A 22,140-nucleotide genomic window follows, 5' to 3' on the forward strand; every position below is an offset into this window, starting at 1 on the left:
GATGATCGTGGAGCCAATTTGGTGTCAGTGGGGTGAAATGCCCTAGGACAAGTTCGTTCAAATAGCAGGCGTGGAAATCGCAAAAATTGACACCTTCAATTGAAGATGGCCGACTTCCTGTAGGGTTTGGGGTATGGGTCCAAGAGACTTTTTTGTACGTCTTAGTATGTTACATGAGCATGTACATTTCATACATGTAGATAAAACGTAGCTCCGGGGCTACTCAAAAAACTTGCTATTTTAAGATATTCCGAGCTGCCACTAGGCGGCGCTCTAACGTTTATGGACTTTATGCATATCAGTGTGTTCAGGACAGGGTGCTTATCACACCACTGAAGTTTGAGCCAGATTGGGCAAGTTGGCTTTGAGTTACAGCCATTTTGTGTTCATGGCGAATCATCGAACTTTGCCGTCCCATAAGGGTCACGCCCTTTGTCAAAAACTCACAGTTTTGAAAACACAGTAAGTCCAACTTCTTAAGGCTTTCCAGGTGAAATTTGAGATGGTTCTGCTAAACCACCTTGGAGCTGGACCTCCAAGTGTAAAATATGGCATTTCCTGTTCCCACTAGGTGGCGCTGCGAGTGATATTAAATATTGTCATATGTATGTGTTCAGGGGGGGCACCCTCATCCTACTGGAGAAGTTTGATGCACATTGGATCATGTAGGTATGAATGAGAGGCAATCAAAATTTCATGGCGAATGATCAAAGTTCAAAGGGGCATAAGGACCCCTCCCCCTTGGCAAAAACTCACCATTTTCGAGATTTAGATTCCCCTGGGGGTGTAGGTTAGACAAACCAAATATGAAGATGATAACGTCTAAAACCTCTGAGTTATTAGAAAAAGTGTGAGGGCTGCAAATGGCCAAATTTGCATAATTAATTCAAAATGGCGGACTTCCTGTTGGGTTTAGGGCATGGCTCCAAGAGGATTTTTTGTGCGCCTGGACATGATATACATGTGTATGAAGTTTCATTCATGTACGTGAAACACAGCGGTGGGGCTCCAGTTTAGGGGGCGCTAGCGAGCCATTTGGGCGCGCCCTTGCCCGAGCCCATTAAAATACTTAAATTTTCACCAGGTGTGACGCATGTGCAAAGTTTCATGAGTTTTTGAATATGATAAAGCCCCCAAAAAGCCAATTCATTTGCCTGAATAATAATAAAAATAAAAATAATAATAAAAATAAAAATAATAAACGAAGCAATTACAATAGGGCCTTCGCACAGTTCGTGCTCGGGCCCTAATAATTAAAGCCGCAAGCGGCGATGAGCGGGCCCTCGCACCCGGCGCGCGTCGACCCCTGGCGCGCTCCAGCCAAGCCGCGCGTCGACCCGTGGCACGCTCCAGCCGAACCGCGCTGGGAGGTTCTCGCAGACGAGAGAGTAGCTGGCTCACCCGGCTGCTGACGGCTCAGCAGGCTAGCTGTACCTCCCGTCGTTCGTCTCCCGCTTCCACTAGGTGGCGTCGGTGAGTGCCCACTAATTAATATGTCACAATGCTCTATGTAATGCCTGCAGCCATCAATGAAACTGTAATGACCATAGGATGATGAGTATCAGTGTCCTACTGATTTCCTGTTGCCACTAGGTGGCGTTATGAGTGTGAAACAAAGCTGATAGAGGGGTGTGTCCGGTCTCCCTTACCCTCCCATTAAGCCTGTGAAGTTTGGAATAGATTGGACAATGTATGAGAGAGATGTAACAATTTGGTGCACTGTGGTATATGAGTAAAATCCCACATTTAGAGGGTTGCTACGGCAACACCGTTCAATATTCTACAAAACCATGAATATCTTTTGATGGGCTACTTGTGTAGATGATCTGGAGCCATTTTGGTGTGACTGGATGAAAAGCTGTAGTAGAAGATGATTGAAATAGCAGGCCTGAAAAATGTGAAAAATGCTGCAAAAATGACACCTTAATTAGAACATGTCAGGCTTCCTGTTGGATTTCGGCTATCGGTCCAAGAGACTTTTTTGTACGTGTTAGGATGTTACTTCAGCATGCACGATTTCAGGTACACAGACCAAGCACTGCCCTGGGGCTGATGTTTAGAACCTATCTGGGCCTGAAATGGAAAAAAAGTCCAAATTCAGAGGGTTGCTACGGCAACACCGTTCAATATTCTACAAAAGCATGAATATCTTTTGATGGGCTACTTGTGTGGATGATCTGGAGCCATTTTGGTCTCACTGGGTCAAATGCCCTAGGAGGAGTTGAGGCAAAAAGGCCTGAAAAAGGCGAAAAATGCTGCAAAAATGACACTTTAAAGTAACGTGGCTGACTTCCTGTTGGGTTTGGGCTATCGGTCCAAGAGAGTTTTTTGTAGATGTTAGCATCTTACATCAGCAGGCACATTTTCAGGTACATAGAGAAAGCACAGCCCAGGGGCTGATGTTTAGAATCTCTGTGAATTTGAAATTGAAAAAAGTCCAAATTCAGAGGGTTGCCATGGCAACACCGTTCAATATTCTACAAAACCCTGAATAACTTTTGATGGGCTACTTGTGTAGATGATCTGGAGCCAATTTGGTGTCACTGGGTGAAATGCCCTAGGACAAGTTCGTTCAAATAGCAGGCGTGGAAATCGCAAAAATTGACACCTTCAATTGAAGATGGCCGACTTCCTGTAGGGTTTAGGGTATGGGTCCAAGAGACTTTTTTGTACGTCTTAGTATGTTACATGAGCATGTACATTTTCATACATGTAGATAAAACGTAGCTCCGGGGCTACTCAAAAACTTGCTATTTTAAGATATTCCGAGCTGCCACTAGGCGGCGCTCCAACGTTTATGGACTTTATGCATATGAGTGTGTTCAGGGCAGCATGCTTATCACACCACTGAAGTTTGAGCCAGATTGGGCAAGTTGGCTTTGAGTTACAGCCATTTTTGTGTTCATGGCGAATCATCGAACTTTGCCGTCCCATAAGGGTCACGCCCTTTTGTCAAAAACTCACAGTTTTGAAAACACAGTAAGTCCAACTTCTTAAGGCTTTCCAGGTGAAATTTGAGATGGTTCTGCTAAACCACCTTGGAGCTGGACCTCCAAGTGTAAAATATGACATTTCCTGTTCCCACTAGGTGGCGCTGCGACTGATATTAAATATTGTCATATGTATGTGTTCAGGGGGGCACCCTCATCCTACTGGAGAAGTTTGATGCACATTGGATCATGTAGGTATGAATGAGAGGCAATCAAAATTTCATGGCGAATGATCAAAGTTCAAAGGGGCATAAGGACCCCTCCCCCTTGGCAAAAACTCACCATTTTCGAGATTTAGATTCCCCTGGGGGTGTAGGTTAGACAAACCAAATATGAAGATGATAACGTCTAAAACCTCTGAGTTATTAGAAAAAGTGTGAGGGCTGCAAATCGCCAAATTTGCATAATTCATTCAAAATGGCGGACTTCCTGTTGGGTTTAGGGCATGGCTCCAAGAGGATTTTTTGTGCGCCTGGACATGATATACATGTGTATGAAGTTTCATTCATGTACGTGAAACACAGCGGTGGGGCTCCAGTTTAGGGGGCGCTAGCGAGCCATTTGGGCGCGCCCTTGCCCGAGCCCATTAAAATACTTAAATTTTCACCAGGTGTGACGCATGTGCAAAGTTTCATGAGTTTTTGAATATGATAAAGCCCCCAAAAAGCCAATTCATTTGCCTGAATAATATAAAAAAAAAAAAAAAAAAAAAAAAAAATAATAATAAACGAAGCAATTACAATAGGGCCTTCGCACAGTTCGTGCTCGGGCCCTAATTAAAGCCGCAAGCGGCGATGAGCGGGCCCTCGCACCCGGCGCGCGTCGACCCCTGGCGCGCTCCAGCCAAGCCGCGCGTCGACCCGTGGCACGCTCCAGCCGAACCGCGCTCGGAGGTTCTCGCAGACGAGAGAGTAGCTGGCTCACCCGGCTGCTGACAGCTCAGCAGGCTAGCCGTACTTCGCGGCGATCGTCTCCCGCTTCCACTAGGTGGCGTCGGTGAGTGCCCACTAATTAATATGTCACAATGCTCTATGTAATGCCTGCAGCCATCAATGAAACTGTAATGACCATAGGATGATGAGTATCAGTGTTCTACTGATTTCCTGTTGCCACTAGGTGGCGTTATGAGTGTGAAACAAAGCTGATAGAGGGGTGTGTCCAGTCTCCCTTACCCTCCCAGTAAGCCTGTGAAGTTTGAGGCACATCGGACAATGTATGTCAGAGATGTAACAATTTGGTGCACTGTGGTATATGAGTAAAATCCCACATTTAGAGGGTTGCTACGGCAACACCGTTCAATATTCTACAAAACCATGATATCTTTTGATGGGCTACTTGTGTAGATGATCTGGAGCCATTTTGGTGTGACTGGATGAAAAGCTGTAGTAGAAGATGATTCAAATAGCAGGCCTGAAAAATGTGAGAAATGCTGCAAAAATGACACCTTAATTAGAACATGTCAGGCTTCCTGTTGGATTTCGGCTATCGGTCCAAGAGACTTTTTTGTACGTGTTAGGATGTTACTTCAGCATGCACGATTTCAGGTACACAGGCCAAGCACTGCCCTGGGGCTGATGTTTAGAACCTATCTGGGCCTGAAATGGAAAAAAAGTCCAAATTCAGAGGGTTGCTACGGCAACACCGTTCAATATTCTACAAAACCATGAATATCTTTTGATGGGCTACTTGTGTGGATGATCTGGAGCCATTTTGGTCTCACTGGGTCAAATGCCCTTGGAGGAGTTGAGGCAAAAAGGCCTGAAAAAGGCGAAAAAATGCTGCAAAAATGACACTTTAAAGTAAACGTGGCTGACTTCCTGTTGTGTTTCGGCTATCGGTCCAAGAGACTTTTTTGTAGATGTTAGCATTTTACATCAGCAGGCACATTTTCAGGTACATAGAGAAAGCACAGCCCAGGGGCTGATGTTTAGAATCTCTGTGAATTTGAAATTGAAAAAAGTCCAAATTCAGAGGGTCTTTTGATGGGCTACTTGTGTGGATGATCTGGAGCCATTTTGGTCTCACTGGGTCAAATGCCCTAGGACAAGTTCGTTCAAATAGCAGGCGTGGAAATCGCAAAAATTGACACCTTCAATTGAAGATGGCCGACTTCCTGTAGGGTTTGGGGTATGGGTCCAAGAGACTTTTTTGTACGTCTTAGTATGCTACACGAGCCTGTACATTTTCATACATGTAGATAAAACGTAGCTCCGGGGCTACTCAAAAAACTTGCTATTTTAAGATATTCAGAGCTGCCACTAGGCGGCGCTGTAACGTTTATGGACTTTATGCATATGAGTGTGTTCAGGGCAACATGCTTATCACACCACTGAAGTTTGAGCCAGATTGGGCAAGTTGGCTTTGAGTTACAGCCATTTTTGTGTTCATGGCGAATCATCGAACTTTGCCGTCCCATAAGGGTGACGCCCTTTTGTCAAAAACTCACAGTTTTGAAAACACAGTAAGTCCAACTTCTTAAGGCTTTCCAGGTGAAATTTGAGATGGTTCTGCTAAACCACCTTGGAGCTGGACCTCCAAGTGTAAAATATGACATTTCCTGTTCCCACTAGGTGGCGCTGCGACTGATATTAAATATTGTCATATGTATGTGTTCAGGGGGGCACCCTCATCGTACTGGAGAAGTTTGATGCACATTGGATCATGTAGGTATGAATGAGAGGCAATCCAAATTTCATGGCGAATGATCAAAGTTCAAAGGGGCATAAGGACCCCTCCCCCTTGGCAAAAACTCACCATTTTCGAGATTTAGATTCCCCTGGGGGTGTAGGTTAGACAAACCAAATATGAAGATGATAACGTCTAAAACCTCTGAGTTATTAGAAAAAGTGTGAGGGCTGCAAATCGCCAAATTTGCATAATTAATTCAAAATGGCGGACTTCCTGTTGGGTTTAGGGCATGGCTCCAAGAGGATTTTTTGTGCGCCTGGACATGATATACATGTGTATGAAGTTTCATTCATGTACGTGAAACACAGCGGTGGGGCTCCAGTTTAGGGGGCGCTAGCGAGCCATTTGGGCGCGCCCTTGCCCGAGCCCATTAAAATACTTAAATTTTCACCAGGTGTGACGCATGTGCAAAGTTTCATGAGTTTTTGAATATGATAAAGCCCCCAAAAAGCCAATTCATTTGCCTGAATAATAAAAAAAAAAAAAAAAAAAAAAATAATAATAATTAAAGCCGCAAGCGGCGATGAGCGGGCCCTCGCACCCGGCGCGCGTCGACCCCTGGCGCGCTCCAGCCAAGCCGCGCGTCGACCCGTGGCACGCTCCAGCCGAACCGCGCTCGGAGGTTCTCGCAGACGAGAGAGTAGCTGGCTCACCCGGCTGCTGACGGCTCAGCAGGCTAGCCGTACTTCGCGTCGATCGTCTCCCGCTTCCACTAGGTGGCGTCGGTGAGTGCCCACTAATTAATATGTCACAATGCTCTATGTAATGCCTGCAGCCATCAATGAAACTGTAATGACCATAGGATGATGAGTATCAGTGTCCTACTGATTTCCTGTTGCCACTAGGTGGCGTTATGAGTGTGAAACAAAGCTGATAGAGGGGTGTGTCCGGTCTCCCTTACCCTCCCATTAAGCCTGTGAAGTTTGAGGCAGATCGGACAATGTATGTCAGAGATGTAACAATTTGGTGCACTGTGGTATATGAGTAAAATCCCACATTTAGAGGGTTGCTACGGCAACACCGTTCAATATTCTACAAAACCATGAATATCTTTTGATGGGCTACTTGTGTAGATGATCTGGAGCCATTTTGGTGTGACTGGATGAAAAGCTGTAGTAGAAGATGATTCAAATAGCAGGCCTGAAAAATGTGAAAAATGCTGCAAAAATGACACCTTAATTAGAACATGTCAGGCTTCCTGTTGGATTTCGGCTATCGGTCCAAGAGACTTTTTTGTACGTGTTAGGATGTTACTTCAGCATGCACGATTTCAGGTACACAGACCAAGCACTGCCCTGGGGCTGATGTTTAGAACCTATCTGGGCCTGAAATGGAAAAAAAGTCCAAATTCAGAGGGTTGCTACGGCAACACCGTTCAATATTCTACAAAACCATGAATATCTTTTGATGGGCTACTTGTGTGGATGATCTGGAGCCATTTTGGTCTCACTGGGTCAAATGCCCTAGGAGGAGTTGAGGCAAAAAGGCCTGAAAAAGGCGAAAATGCTGCAAAAATGACACTTTAAAGTAAACGTGGCTGACTTCCTGTTGGGTTTGGGCTATCGGTCCAAGAGAGGTTTTTGTAGATGTTAGCATCTTACATCAGCAGGCACATTTTCAGGTACATAGAGAAAGCACAGCCCAGGGGCTGATGTTTAGAATCTCTGTGAATTTGAAATTGAAAAAAGTCCAAATTCAGAGGGTTGCCATGGCAACACCGTTCAATATTCTACAAAACCATGAATAACTTTTGATGGGCTACTTGTGTAGATGATCTGGAGCCAATTTGGTGTCACTGGGTGAAATGCCCTAGGACAAGTTCGTTCAAATAGCAGGCGTGGAAATCGCAAAAATTGACACCTTCAATTGAAGATGGCCGACTTCCTGTAGGGTTTAGGGTATGGGTCCAAGAGACTTTTTTGTACGTCTTAGGATGTTACATGAGCATGTACATTTTCATACATGTAGATAAAACGTAGCTCCGGGGCTACTCAAAAAACTTGCTATTTTAAGATATTCCGAGCTGCCACTAGGCGGCGCTCTAACGTTTATGGACTTTATGCATATGAGTGTGTTCAGGGCAGCATGCTTATCACACCACTGAAGTTTGAGCCAGATTGGGCAAGTTGGCTTTGAGTTACAGCCATTTTTGTGTTCATGGCGAATCATCGAACTTTGCCGTCCCATAAGGGTCACGCCCTTTTGTCAAAAACTCACAGTTTTGAAAACACAGTAAGTCCAACTTCTTAAGGCTTTCCAGGTGAAATTTGAGATGGTTCTGCTAAACCACCTTGGAGCTGGACCTCCAAGTGTAAAATATGACATTTCCTGTTCCCACTAGGTGGCGCTGCGACTGATATTAAATATTGTCATATGTATGTGTTCAGGGGGGCACCCTCATCCTACTGGAGAAGTTTGATGCACATTGGATCATGTAGGTATGAATGAGAGGCAATCAAAATTTCATGGCGAATGATCAAAGTTCAAAGGGGCATAAGGACCCCTCCCCCTTGGCAAAAACTCACCATTTTCGAGATTTAGATTCCCCTGGGGGTGTAGGTTAGACAAACCAAATATGAAGATGATAACGTCTAAAACCTCTGAGTTATTAGAAAAAGTGTGAGGGCTGCAAATCGCCAAATTTGCATAATTAATTCAAAATGGCGGACTTCCTGTTGGGTTTAGGGCATGGCTCCAAGAGGATTTTTTGTGCGCCTGGACATGATATACATGTGTATGAAGTTTCATTCATGTACGTGAAACACAGCGGTGGGGCTCCAGTTTAGGGGGCGCTAGCGAGCCATTTGGGCGCGCCCTTGCCCGAGCCCATTAAAATACTTAAATTTTCACCAGGTGTGACGCATGTGCAAAGTTTCATGAGTTTTTGAATATGATAAAGCCCCCAAAAAGCCAATTCATTTGCCTGAATAATAATAAAAATAAAAAAAATAATAAACGAAGCAATTACAATAGGGCCTTCGCACAGTTCGTGCTCGGGCCCTAATAAACGAAGCAATTACAATAGGGCCTTCGCACAGTTCGTGCTCGGGCCCTAATTAAAACCGCAAGCGGTGATATCGGGCCCTCGCACTCCGCGCGCGTCGACCTGTGGCGCTCGTCGACCCGTGCCGCACTCGGAGGTTTTGTGATCGTGATGGGTCTCTAGAAAGTTGAATTCTTTTATAGGAAAAGGTATCTTTTGCTCTCGGCATAGACGCAATGGAATATTTGGGGGTGTGGTCACGGCTCCAGCATGCAAAATAGGGCATGGGTCTGATTGACTTTTTTGATGGGCTGTTTGTCTAGATGATGTGGAGCCAATTTGGTCTCACTGGGTGAAATGCCCTAGGAGGAGTTCATTCAAATAGCAGGCCTGAAAATGGCAAAAATTGACACTTTCAATTGAAGATGCTGGACTTCCTGTGGGGTTTGGAGTATGGCTCCAAGAGACTTTTTTGTATGTCTTAGGATGTTACATGACTGTGCAAAATTTCAGAGCTGTAGATAAAATGTAACTCAGGGGCTAGCTAAAAAACATGGTATATTATGATATTTAAAGCTGCCAGTAGGGGGCGCTCTAACGTTTATGGACTTTATGCATATCAATGTGTTCAGGGCAGGAGGCTTATCAAATAGATGAGGATTTTGTAAGGAATGGTGAAAGATATTTCATGTATTTCAGAGCAAAACTAATTCTGTGGACGGTCATACAAATTTTCATTTGCTTCTGTAGGGGGCGCTATTGCGCGTACAGTCTTGAATGTGTAGTTATGGATTCAGCCTGGGTGTGTACATGAGTGATTAAATTTTCAGCCTGATCAGACAAAGCATGTGCGAACAAGTGCACAAACAATTTTGGTGGTGAGGGAGAAAAACAAAGGCCAAATGTAATGGCCTGGTGTGACAAGGCCGTTTAATATTTTGTAAAGATTTCCACAATATTTGATGGGCTACTTGTGTAGATGATCTGGAGCCAATTTGGTGTCAGTGGGTGAAATGCCCTAGGACGAGTTCGTTCAAATAGCAGGCGTGGAAATCGCAAAAATTGACACCTTCAATTGAAGATGGCCGACTTCCTGTAGGGTTTGGGGTATGGGTCCAAGAGACTTTTTTGTACGTCTTAGTATGTTACATGAGCCTGTACATTTTCATACATGTAGATAAAACGTAGCTCCGGGGCTACTCAAAAAACTTGCTATTTTAAGATATTCCGAGCTGCCACTAGGCGGCGCTCTAACGTTTATGGACTTTATGCATATGAATGTGTTCAGGGCAGCATGCTTATCACACCACTGAAGTTTGAGCCAGATTGGGCAAGTTGGCTTTGAGTTACAGCCATTTTTGTGTTCATGGCGAATCATCGAACTTTGCCGTCCCATAAGGGTCACGCCCTTTTGTCAAAAACTCACAGTTTTAAAAACACAGTAAGTCCAAGTTCTTAAGGCTTTCCAGGTGAAATTTGAGATGGTTCTGCTAAACCACCTTGGAGCTGGACCTCCAAGTGTAAAATATGACATTTCCTGTTCCCACTAGGTGGCGCTGCGACTGATATTAAATATTGTCATATGTATGTGTTCAGGGGGGCACCCTCATCCTACTGGAGAAGTTTGATGCACATTGGATCATGTAGGTATGAATGAGAGGCAATCAAAATTTCATGGCGAATGATCAAAGTTCAAAGGGGCATAAGGACCCCTCCCCCTTGGCAAAAACTCACCATTTTCGAGATTTAGATTCCCCTGGGGGTGTAGGTTAGACAAACCAAATATGAAGATGATAACGTCTAAAACCTCTGAGTTATTAGAAAAAGTGTGAGGGCTGCAAATCGCCAAATTTGCATAATTAATTCAAAATGGCGGACTTCCTGTTGGGTTTAGGGCATGGCTCCAAGAGGATTTTTTGTGCGCCTGGACATGATATACATGTGTATGAAGTTTCATTCATGTACGTGAAACACAGCGGTGGGGCTCCAGTTTAGGGGGCGCTAGCGAGCCATTTGGGCGCGCCCTTGCCCGAGCCCATTAAAATACTTAAATTTTCACCAGGTGTGACGCATGTGCAAAGTTTCATGAGTTTTTGAATATGATAAAGCCCCCAAAAAGCCAATTCATTTGCCTGAATAATAAAAAAAAAAAAAAAAAAAAAAAAAAAAAAATAATAATAATAATAATAATAATAAACGAAGCAATTACAATAGGGCCTTCGCACAGTTCGTGCTCGGGCCCTAATAATAAAAATAATAAAAATAATAAACGAAGCAATTACAATAGGGCCTTCGCACAGTTCGTGCTCGGGCCCTAAAAACAAAACCACGTAGTTGAGTCACGCTGCATAGGTACAAGTGGAAACAAAGCATTAGATACAGCTTGGCGCTTAAACAAGATAAATAACTGCCCAGCAGTGATAAGAACTGTCTTTAAAAGTGCTCAAAACACAATAACGGCCTCAAAATGGAATCGGGTGGCACAGAAAACCATTGTTCAGGTGGATATGAGGAGAACCAATCCAAAGCAGACTCAACACACCCACAGAGTATTTCCTATCAAGCAAAATGTGGTGGTCCACAGAGTTACAGGCAGACATCAGGACCGACATCAACAAAACAGAACATTGTCCTGCAGTGACATTGCATCAAAAATGTCACTGGAAACAAACAGCAGGAGCAAAAGTGAAAGCCAGACTGGAATTTATCCAGAGTGCTATATTTATCCAGATCACCTGTAAGCTGCTACAACCTTTTCTAAATCCTCAGCAATAAACTGGTCTGTAATTAAGTAGGGTCAAGCTTGGTTTTTCTTAAATGTGGGTGGATAATAGCATTCTTAAAATAAGCAGGGTTTTGACCAGAGACCAGTGAACTAGGGCTGCAACTAATGATTATTTTAATAATCGGTTAATTGAAAAAATAATCAACCAGTTTGATAAAAAACATTTTTAATTTCCACCTCTTTATTCAGAAGTGGATCATTTGGAATAACAGAGCAGATAAGTGCACAAACAGGTTGCTGCTTGAATACTGTTACCATAATTAAATAATAAAGAAAAATAAGTGCATCGCTAATGCAAACACTAAGGCCCAGTTTCCCGTCCAGCAGGCTCCACTTTTCTGGTTTCAGGTACCTTTTTCCTCTTAGTGTAACAGAGCTGTCTGACAGTGTTGCTGTTACAGGTCACATAATGCTAACATCTGGGAACAAAGCTGTGCTCAGGTGTGGCCATTTGTTGTTGTTTGTGCGTGACTTCTGTGCATGAAACACGTGTTTTTGTTTGGTGAAACCTGAAATGCTCCCACACTTCTGAGGACTCGAGTCGAACCTTTTTCTCATTTGTAGAATTGATTTACTTTCTGTATTTAACTTCCTGTGAGGCTGGCGCCTCCACCCTGGCTCCGCCTCCCTTCAGCTCGCTCTGCAGGCATTTTTAAAGCAGCGTAGACGAAACGCCACAGGTGACGTAAGCGGCTGTGCAACATGGCGAGTGACACATAAATCATGTAACACAATGAACTGATAATGAAATTAATTGCCAACGCCTTTAATAATCAATTTTTACTGATTCACTGTTGCAGCCCTACAGTGAAGTCTTGATTATAGTGAGCACACAGGAGACAGAAAGACATTTCTTTCTTTCTAAAATAAAAGGCCAAACCAAACGTCCAGCTCAGTAAAAATGACACAAGATGGCAACTTTCTGCCAGTGGTTTAAAAAAATGTATCAGTGATCACCTGTACCCCATTATGCAACATAGTGGGTGCACTAATTCCTGCGACCTCTGCATCAAATGCATTCATATAGTTTATAATTTTTAATGAATAAAACCAGAATAAAGCAAAATATTTGCCACATATGTTTGAAAGGGGCCTGAAAGAATGAGTCTGAAATGTTTAGACAACATTTTGCATGTCAAGTGTCAGTGATCATCTCTGGTTAGGGTTAGAAATAAATCGGATACACACTAAATCAACACTTACTTGGAAGAACAGTAACCTCCACCACGTGCTGACCTCCCACAGTCGAGTCCTCCTGCAGAGGAACAGCACAGTCCAGCGGGAGCAGCTGATTCTGGCCTCCCTGTTTAACAGAAACATGAACATATACTGTTGAAGCCTGAAAATCGTAGCACGTCAGCTTCTTCTGGAAACACAGCTGCGCTACAAGGTATCCATTTCAGATTAGATCTGATGACTGATGTTACACTTAAAAGAAGCATTTATGGCTAAACGGTGTTTTTCCACTGATATACTATTTGCTCATATTTCTGAAGAAAGATGAAGGCTGAAAGAAATATAGCAGAGGTGAAATCCATTCACTGATTATAAACTGTACCTGGGCTTTGTCTTGGGATTTCAGTACTGCTGCCTCCTTTAGATTTAGTCCTGGACAGCTGATCTGAAATCAGTGTGGCCTGGAAGGCCGATGCCTTCTCTGAAGAAAAAATAAAGACACAAAGTTTAAGTCGTGCACTGCAGCTGTCCTGTGTTCAGCTTTCTGAACAGCTTGATGTCCAGTGGTTACAGGAATGCTCTACTATACTATCAGTACTATTACCAATGGGTTTTGCCTCATAGGCATACGCTTGTTTCCATATCATTATCTCTTATCACTTCAATCTAATATTTCTCAGCTACAATCACTGTTGATACAAGATCTAATTGGAAGGTTGGCAGTTTGATCCCTGGCTGCTCCAGTCTGCATGCCAAAGTATCCTTGGGCAAGATACTGAACCCCAAGTTGCTCTCTGATCAGCCGCCGGCGTATGAATGTGTGTGAATGGGTGAATGTTGTATAAGCGCTTTGAGGGCTCAAAGTAGAGCAGAAAAGTGCTTTATAACATCCCGTCCATTTACAATGTAATTAAATGGTAATAACTTAACAGGAGCTCGACAGACGGACCGGGGCTGCCTCTGCAGTGAAGTGGACGCTGCACCGGTCTGTCGTAGTAAAGAGGGAGCTGAGCGTGAAGCTACCCTCACCCATGGCCACGAGCTTTGGGTAGTGACTGAAAGAATAAGATCCAGCACTGAAGTCTGAATCAGGGGTAAGCTGGAGGAGGCCGGGGGAGAGGGAGGTCTGGGCTCCACTGCTCAGGCTGCAGCCTCGCGACCAGACCCCGGATAAGTGGAAGAAAACAGATGGTTCGATGTTTGTATTGTTTTATTATCATTTTAGATTTGAACCGTTATTGAGACGCGTGACATGAATTGTAGAACAACGGGCATCGTTCATAATGCGCGGCACTTTTCAGTCACAATTCATTCATTTTCAGATGTTCATTTCTCATATTCAATGATGCGTAAACATCGTTCACAGTAACGTGTTTTCATTTTTAACATCAGTTTATTTGACTTTTTTCCATCATTGTGAGTTCAGAGTGTAACCTGCAGTGTTCATAATGCAGGTTCAGTTCAGCAGCACTAAATGTGCTTCATTATAGAAGAATGTAGTTAATGGTGTCGGATGCTTTTGTTAGACAGTCGGTCTCATGTTTCTTTCCTTGTTTAGTCGACTTAGAAATTATTCTCCACGAACATCCGCAGACAGTACCGGCCTATTTAATATATTTCTATATTCCTGATGGGATTTTCATGCACTTTCATACTTTTTAGAGGAATGTCAGATTTCTCACAGCTTTCAGGTAATTCCAACTTCCCTGTTGGAATTACACATTTTTCAACTTCCAAGTCCGTCACCTGGCCCTAACAGTGGCACTGTTCTTCATACCTGCTGCTTTCTTCCACACTCACTGCAAGAATCAACTGTTGACCTAAAGTCTATTGTTTAAATTCTGTCAGTAAATGACAGTATTTACCTTTGTATGTATGTATACTTCCTTTAAAAAGGCTCACTCACCCACAGCAGTGTCCAGGGTGCACATACACAGCAGACATCTGTCACAGTGGTCCCCTGCAGAGGATTTTCTACATGCGTTTTGCAGCTTCTCACCGGTCCTGCACGACAAATGTGCTGGATTATCAACTGAATGTGAGCTTCTCAAGCAGTGTGTGTACAAATAATAGGTCAACTGTATCTTGCTGAAGATGAGCTGTAATGTCCAGCAGTTGTGTTTAACTGTGACCTGTAGATGGTGCTGACTGTCGAGGGGAAGTCTGCCTGCAGTTTAGTGACAAAGTGCTCTGTCAGACGCTGGATGCTGGCCTTGTCAGTTTTCTGCGGAACAGAGAAAAACAAGACTGAACACAACAGGCCGGAGAGGCTTAAACTCATGCAACGGTGCGGGGGTCGGCCGGAGACCACCCCAGCAGGTACTGTGCAACAGGCAGGGGTGCACCACGCACAGGTCACCGGTCTGTAGCAGGGCTAACAGAAAGACACTCATTCACACTCACATTCACACCTACACCAACAATTTTTGATTTCTAAGAATACTGTAATAATAATATCTCAATCTTCATCACTTGTGCAAATCAGCTGAATAAACTATAAAAAAAACTCTCCAGGTCTTTGGTGGTCCTCTTCTCTGATCCCCTCAGTCTGATCCTGAGGCCGAGTGTGACAAATACCTCTGCTGCCTAAAACTAACTCAGTTCATTTAGCTAAAAATAATATTAAAAAAAAAACACACACTGATACTGAGTTCTTATTATATCAGCTTTTTTATCTCTAGCTGCAGTCAATGCTTCCTCAGTACAGTCTCATTATCATTTTCACTGTAGCGCCACCACTGGGGCAAAGCTGGACTTGCATTTGTGACTGTAACCTGTGACACGTGTGGTTTTTTTTTGACATTTTCAAAAAGGAGGTCTGAAGTTGTTTTTTTTGTAGATCTTACCTTAGTGTCCAGACTTGGTATTACAACAGAAGGCACACTGAATATATGGTTGTAGTAAGCTATTTCTTTGGCTGAGTAGTCCCTCATTGGTCTCACTGAGATTATGTCACCATATCTGGAGTCCAAGAAGCCCTGTTAACACAAACAACATCAGTGTATTCCTTTGCTTTATATACAGATTTCTTCTTCTCTTACTCTCCATGTCTAAGAGATAAATATGAACACTCACTGTGTCCTGAGCCAGCTGTGCTCCTCTGCCCAGTGATATACTGGTGAGCAGTTTAACAGCCAGTCTGGTGCAGCTGTCTCCCAGCATCAGTTTACTGTAGCCCTCAGTGCGAGCTGTGTGCACCAGCAGATGTTGCCTTTGAGGACAACACACAGTAAAGTCAGGTTGGTTTTTTTTGTCCCATCATTAACTCCACGGTGGACGAGTCACAAGTAGGTATACCGCAGAGATGTCACCATTTGCACCTCTTCCACTGCCTCAGGGACTGTGCAGCTAATACAGCAAATATGCTATCATCACCATCCCCAACAAACATCTCTGATTAAGCTACAAATGCATGCAGCTGATGGTGGTGTGTGACTCGCACAAACAGTAGAAGCAACAAGATGGCTGACCTTAATCTGTTTAGCAGATCTTCTCTGGCCGTCAGTGTGTTCACAGAGCCAATCAGCTGCTGCAGCAAACGTGTGCGGGACTCCTGAACCAGAGGCAGAGGTTTCTCCTCCAGTTCCTCTGGTTGTGTCAACAAGTTGGCGCCATCGCTCTGAACGAAGTGATCCACGGCTGCTTTGTAGGCTGTGGCAGGTCGCTCTGAGGGTGACGGAGCAGTCGCCACAACTGAACTGGGAAGGTCCAGAACCTTAGCAAACATTGGTAAATATTTTATACTAAGCCTGATGTTGAAAAAAATAAAAAATCATGCGCTAATGAAATCTTTTTCTTAATATCACAGCAGCCATTCAGACTGCGGTACACGTGTGATCCAGTCTCACTAACGTTAAGAGTCCTGCACTGACCTGCTCCAGAGGCAGGATGTAGAAGGGGAAACCGGTAGCTTTAAACAGTGCCTGAAGCTCAGACACCGTCCTCTGTCTCTCATCCACTGACTGACCGATCACAGCACCCTCTGGGGACAGAGACACACACCTGCTGAAGTTGGTTTAGCCAGAATCATTTTAGAAATGGCAAAATTACACTTCCATATTACATTTAGATCAAATGTAACTTACCATCGATGTAGGCAATACCAGGCAAGAACCGCAACTTCTTGTTAGCATTCTGACTCAGACCCTGTGACAAAGAAACATTTTCAGCTCCATGAAACTGCAGTCAGTGCTGTAAGTTTTGGTCAATGACACAATTGCTGTAATTTTGCCTCTAAACACCATCACAGTGGACTTTAAAATCGCACAATCATGTTTCCAAAATGCTGATTTTCAGCGTTAATTCAAGAGGTTTAACAAAAGCGCTGCTACAGACCTCAATTTTAAGATGCTGAAGAGTAATTGGAAACAGTTTCATGGCCACGTGAGGCCTGTGCTCTCATTGCTCTATGACAAATTAAACAAGTAAAAGATACTGAGGTGATTCCAAGTGTTGAACCTGCATTGGTAGCTGTTAATTCTCATATGAGGTCCAAAGATATGTGAAGGAGACCATCGTTAGGCTTACAAAGCAAACAAACCATCAGAGAGAGCAAAAGTTTCTGAAATCAACAACACATTAAAGAGAAGGACTTTTGTTTCAGGCCTTTTGGTGCTGCTGTCAAAGACCACAGAAAACAACTAAAGTGGACGATCACAGAATCTTTCACAACATCTACACAAATCAAAAACACAGAGGAAGACAGACCACCGTCAGAGCCCGCAATCAAGGAGGCGCCTTCATCACTACAAATACAGTTTACAGCATGGTGCAAACCCCTGGTTACAGTGATGGACAGGAACACATCAGACTTCTCCAGAAAACAGCCTGACAGTTCTAGATTAAAAGAACTGTTGGACATGGTGGATGTGGTGTTTTGGCATGTGCATGTCTGGCTAACAAAGATATCAGGTCACTTGTGTCTGTCTATGTGTGCCTGCTCACAGGTAAACATGGATTCAAAACTATATAGAACTACAAAACTGATGGTGCTTAAAAATACAGATAAAATAACCCCAAACAAACACTGAGCAGGACAAACAAACTGATGATTCTTCGGCCCAGTCGGAGTTACTTCACGATGAAAGTGACGATGATAAACAGCTGCAGTGAAGGATATTCATCAGTGTACTGAAGATAAACTTTATACTATATTTATGCCAGTTTATCCAAATACTTTCACACCTGTTAAAATTGAAAGACTAATAGTAGAAAAACTACTAAAAGCTGTTTGCAGTCTGTGTGTTAGCACTCATCTTTATCCAATAAGTAGTATGTGTAGTTGAAGTACACTGCATGAAACCCAACCACACACTGGGTTACTGTGTTTGAAGAGGAAAGTCTACCAATACACTGAGACCATTAACTAAACAGGAACACTCGTGCAATAGTGTTTCCATGGTTACTTGTGACTAGTGGGAAAGAGACCTCTTGAACTTGTCTGAGCATCGAACAGGAAGAAGGACCTCCAGATACAGCCAGCAGCACCTGCAACAACAGGCAGAGGAGACACACACACACTGTTACAGCTGTTGCTGATTATTCTGGGTGTGATCAAATGCAGCAAAGCGAGTTTCGTCATGTTGAGTCAGGACAGAAGATGGAATGAACAAATGAAGCACACGGCTTGCCTTCTCTCCGGGGAAGATGACTCTGTTTTTGCCCAGCATAGCTCTGAACTTGTGAATAAAGTAATCCTTGAAACAGACCCTGAGGCAGACAGAAAAACGACGTGAGCAAAGACACACGTCTCCTCAAACCATGTGAACACACACACACACCTGATACCTCACACCTCTCCCTGTTTAAAAGGACGTTTCTTTTAAACCCCATCTAGTGTACTTGAAAGTTTTCACACTCTATCAAGTTCTGAAACAAAACACAGGAAAATACTATAATGTTCCATTTACATAAGTATTCACTGTACTGTTTCAGTGCTTACAACCATTTTAGAATCACCGAGTAGCCTGACATGCACGGCTGTCCGCTGTGGGAGAAAGCAAAGCATCTGGAGAAAACCCACCTGGCACAGGGAGAACAGAGTCTCCAGACTGCTCATGAGTTAAATGTGGTGAAGGTTTAATTTTAACCTGAAGCACACTTCAAAGAGCATCTCTGGAGGGCTCTGAAAACCCTGACCACCCAGTCAACCCTGCCCTGAACTAAAAAGTACTAAAAGTAGATCAGACGTCTTCGGGCTTCTCACCTCAAAAACTCCTGATCTCAGCCACCACAGACCAACTCTCAATGTAACATCATATGGATCCATCAGTGCTGCACATCTTACCTGCAGTATGCATCTCCTGCTCTGATGACCAAAGCTGCAGGCGCCTCTTTGCATTTGACACATTTCTTAGAAACACTAATAAACAGAGGAACAGACATCTTAAAAAAAAATAAAGTTATGGCACAGATGAGTGACAGATACAGCCTACTGTCTTCCACAGTGAGGGGATCTAGAGTTTCTGTTATGCTGTGGGGACGTTTTGCTAGCATGGTCTCTGCAGTAGCGTTCCAAAGACTTGGAGGACCGATAAAAGGGGCATTAAGGCTGTTCTAGTGGAATGGGGTGACCCAGTCCCCCACAGCTCTCCTTCCTCCCATGTATGCTACAAACACTGACAAAACACATCGTTAAAGTTAAATGTCTACTAACTTTTTCTCAAAACACTCAATCACACACTCATGATTAGATATGTTGTCTCTGGGATTTTCCATTTTTATTAATATCTTTTCAGGAATTGTATGGAAATATTTCAGCTTGCAGGTTTTGCTGTCCCAAATAGAAAGAAACAGAACTTTGGAGGCCACGAGAAGATCTGGAGGATCTCTCTCAGACTCCATCACTGTAATTACATTTTCTAAAGGCTGAGACACTCAGATGAGAGGAGGAGCTTTTGAAAAGTCAAGAGTCAAAACAACAGCTGACAGAAGTGGAAGCATGACTTCCGGTGTATGAAGGATAGAATATGCATAAAACAACAGTTAGGTTCTCCCCCCAACCCCCGGAGCATCTTTAACCTTTAAACATTCAGGCTCAGAAATGTTATGATCAAGCTTATAGTTAGGGCTGGATCAGGTGACCCTGAACCCTCCCTTAGTTATACTGCTATAGGCCTAGTCTGCTGGGGGGTTCCCATAATGCACTGTTTCTTTTCATTCACCTTATTTACTCTGTTTATACCCCACTCTGCATTTAATCACTAGTTATTATTAATCTCTGGCTCTCTTCCACAGCATGTCTTTTCTCCCCCCTCAGCAGATGACCCCCCCTCCCTGAGCCTGGTTCTGCTGGAGGTTTCTTCCTGTTAAAAGGGAGTTTTTCCTTTCCACTGTCACCAAGTGCTGCTCATTGGGGGTCGTTTTGACTGTTGGGTTTTCTCTGTATTATTGTAGGGTCTTTACCCACAATACAAAGCGCCTTGAGGCGACTGTTTGTTGTGATTTGGCGCTATATAAATAAAATTGGATTGAATTGTTATCCTCTGATCAGGCTCACTGCTGGAAGCATCGTGTCAAACCCCCCCCCCCCCCCCCCCCCCCCGTCCCATCCCCAAAGATGGCAGCACAACACAGCACATGTAAAACATCTCCGGTGCGGTGACAGACTCAGACAGCGCCTTCATACCTAGGAACGGCGGCGCGCTCCAGCTCTCCGTAGTCTTCGTCCACCTGACACATGGCCGCGCTGAGCTTCCACAGCCACACTGAGCTCCAACTTTCAGGTCGGTGAAATCTTCAGCAGCAGATTATTTCCACTGAAAACAGGCGCGAAGACAACCGTAACGATTTATACTGAGATTTCTGCCAAACACCGGCTGCTACTTAGCGGAATATCTGAAGTAACTTTATTCACAAAGTAAACCGGTTCCTACAGTCTCGAGTCCGAATGATGACGTAGGGAAATGCTCTTCTTCATGTTGGACCGTCGGTGCACAGTGGTGCGTACTGCCACCTGCTGGCGTGGAGGGTGCGTTAGATTAAAAAAATTCTAGAACCCATTTTATCATTATTCACATTATTCACATACAGGTGGATGAGTCACTCCCGTGATCTGAAAAGAAGAAGTGAAAGTGCTACTATCACAAAACACTCTAAGTATACTGTAGTCAAAATATTATTTAGGTAACATAAGCATACAAATGTACATAAATATTAACAGTCCTCAGAGTAGGTAAATGCATGGGAGGCCAGTTTAGCGCTCAGACTGTTCTATGTGTGGCCATGCTGCTGAAATACATGCAAGATGTGGTTTGTTGCTGCAAAAGCTGCAGAATCCAGAGCTGTGTGTTTTTGATGCATCCATTCAACAGGAAATTCAGTGTTGGTTTCCAGCCTCTTTCCAGAGAAAGATTTTATCATCTTTTAATGATATTATTTACTGTAGATGATAAAATCTTTCTCTCTCTTTATATTTTATGCTTGGAGATGTTTTTTAAACTATCTTTGCCATGAATGGCAGACGCTGGGATGTTGTTTTTACACTGAATGATGTTACTGACCTGTTTCCAATCCACTCATCCAGCGTGATAATAGTTTATGGAATCAGGTGGACCGGAGCCTATCCCAACTGCCTTTGGTAAAAATGTGTGCTTGGGATCTAATGCTGTGGAATGTTTTTACAACTCTTACCGCTGTTGTGTTGTTCCTGTCTTTAAATAATAATCTAAATAATACAAGGAGGCTTATAAAATTTCAAAAATGTAAGCAAATAAACTAAGTACCAAACTATAACATCTCTGAGAGTCACTATTTGATATGGTAACGTTATTAGTATATTTTTTTTCTTTATTTAACATGCTGTTTAAATGATTTGAAACTATAAATTTTGTTTGTATTTAGCCCTCACTCCCATTGCTTTTTGAAAAGACTGGAGATGGTGGAGTGAATAAAAACAGGTCCATACACTTTGGGGAACAATACAAAATAATTGCAGTACCACTTTAAGAGAGAAAATCGCTATAATAGCCTAAAAATAGACAAATGAGCACAAGTATTCAAATACATATGCCAGAGTTCTTGTCTTGGACTAGAATGCACCAGCCTGCATATATACAATATTATCCCTGCTGATGGCTGGTTTAATAATAATTAACTCATTTATGGTAAATGGATTAGTTCTTATACAGCGCTTTTCTTGCTGAGCACTCGAAGCGCTTGAACAACACGTCTGCAACCTATTAATGAACCTGTGATAATATTACCTTAATGAATTTTAGAAAGAAATGGTGACAACGCGAGGTTTTTTATTCGAGACTCTTGGCCTGGAAGACTTTCCCCTCTGCACGGATTTCTGGGATTGCAGTCCCACAGACGCGCAGACTGCCGGAAGTAAAGAATGGCGGAACTTCAACTTCCACAGAGCAGCGCGCGTGCAGGCTTTTTGTTGTGGCTGCTCGTCTCGTTCACGAGCACTCACTGGCATTTTCCCAAAATCCATAATCTGACAACCGAGTGGGTCTGGCATTAGGTGCCCTCCGTGAGTTCATAGATTCAGCTTTCTGATTTATTATTATTAT

General features: G+C 43.4%; 2 protein-coding genes across 3 annotated transcripts in view; one reads left to right on the forward strand and one right to left on the reverse strand.

Annotated features, from left to right (window-relative positions):
• Nucleotides 1-12,610: 12,610 nt before the first annotated feature.
• On the reverse strand, nt 12,611-20,525 carry LOC115777545 (cytoplasmic tRNA 2-thiolation protein 2-like). Its single transcript, XM_030725475.1, has 13 exons — nt 20,250-20,525; nt 18,909-18,983; nt 18,253-18,331; nt 18,050-18,109; nt 16,708-16,768; nt 16,495-16,604; nt 16,093-16,337; nt 15,698-15,833; nt 15,469-15,600; nt 14,755-14,846; nt 14,529-14,626; nt 13,005-13,103; nt 12,611-12,749 (listed from the first exon to the last, which is right to left on the reverse strand). Exons 1-13 carry the CDS (start codon nt 20,300-20,302, stop codon nt 12,646-12,648), a joined length of 1,344 nt encoding a protein of 447 aa, XP_030581335.1. The 5' UTR covers nt 20,303-20,525; the 3' UTR covers nt 12,611-12,645.
• The window catches only part of rnf166 (ring finger protein 166), a 31,041-nt gene continuing 29,186 nt past the window's right edge, over nt 20,286-22,140 (forward strand). The window contains exon 1 of one of the 2 annotated variants that reach the window (XM_030725476.1): nt 20,286-20,346. In XM_030725476.1, the coding sequence (XP_030581336.1) occupies nt 20,301-20,346 (46 nt within the window). In that variant the 5' untranslated portion in view covers nt 20,286-20,300. Of the gene's footprint in view, nt 20,347-21,986; nt 22,101-22,140 lie in introns of those variants that run through there. The other variant, XM_030725478.1, reaches the window with a different exon arrangement.

The sequence above is a fragment of the Archocentrus centrarchus genome, unplaced genomic scaffold (genome assembly GCF_007364275.1).
Source record: "Archocentrus centrarchus isolate MPI-CPG fArcCen1 unplaced genomic scaffold, fArcCen1 scaffold_55_ctg1, whole genome shotgun sequence".
Lineage (NCBI taxonomy): Eukaryota > Metazoa > Chordata > Actinopteri > Cichliformes > Cichlidae > Archocentrus > Archocentrus centrarchus.

Coding starts and splice junctions, on each gene's coding strand:
- LOC115777545 (XM_030725475.1), bottom strand. CDS start 20,302: ATGTGTCAGGTGGACGAAGACTACGGAGAGCTGGAGCGCGCCGCCGTT. Junction 18,332..18,908: donor GCAGGAGATGCATACTGCAG/GTAAGATGTGCA, acceptor TGTCTGCCTCAG/GGTCTGTTTCAAGGATTACT. Junction 13,104..14,528: donor CACCCTGGACACTGCTGTGG/GTGAGTGAGCCT, acceptor TTTTTTCTTCAG/AGAAGGCATCGGCCTTCCAG.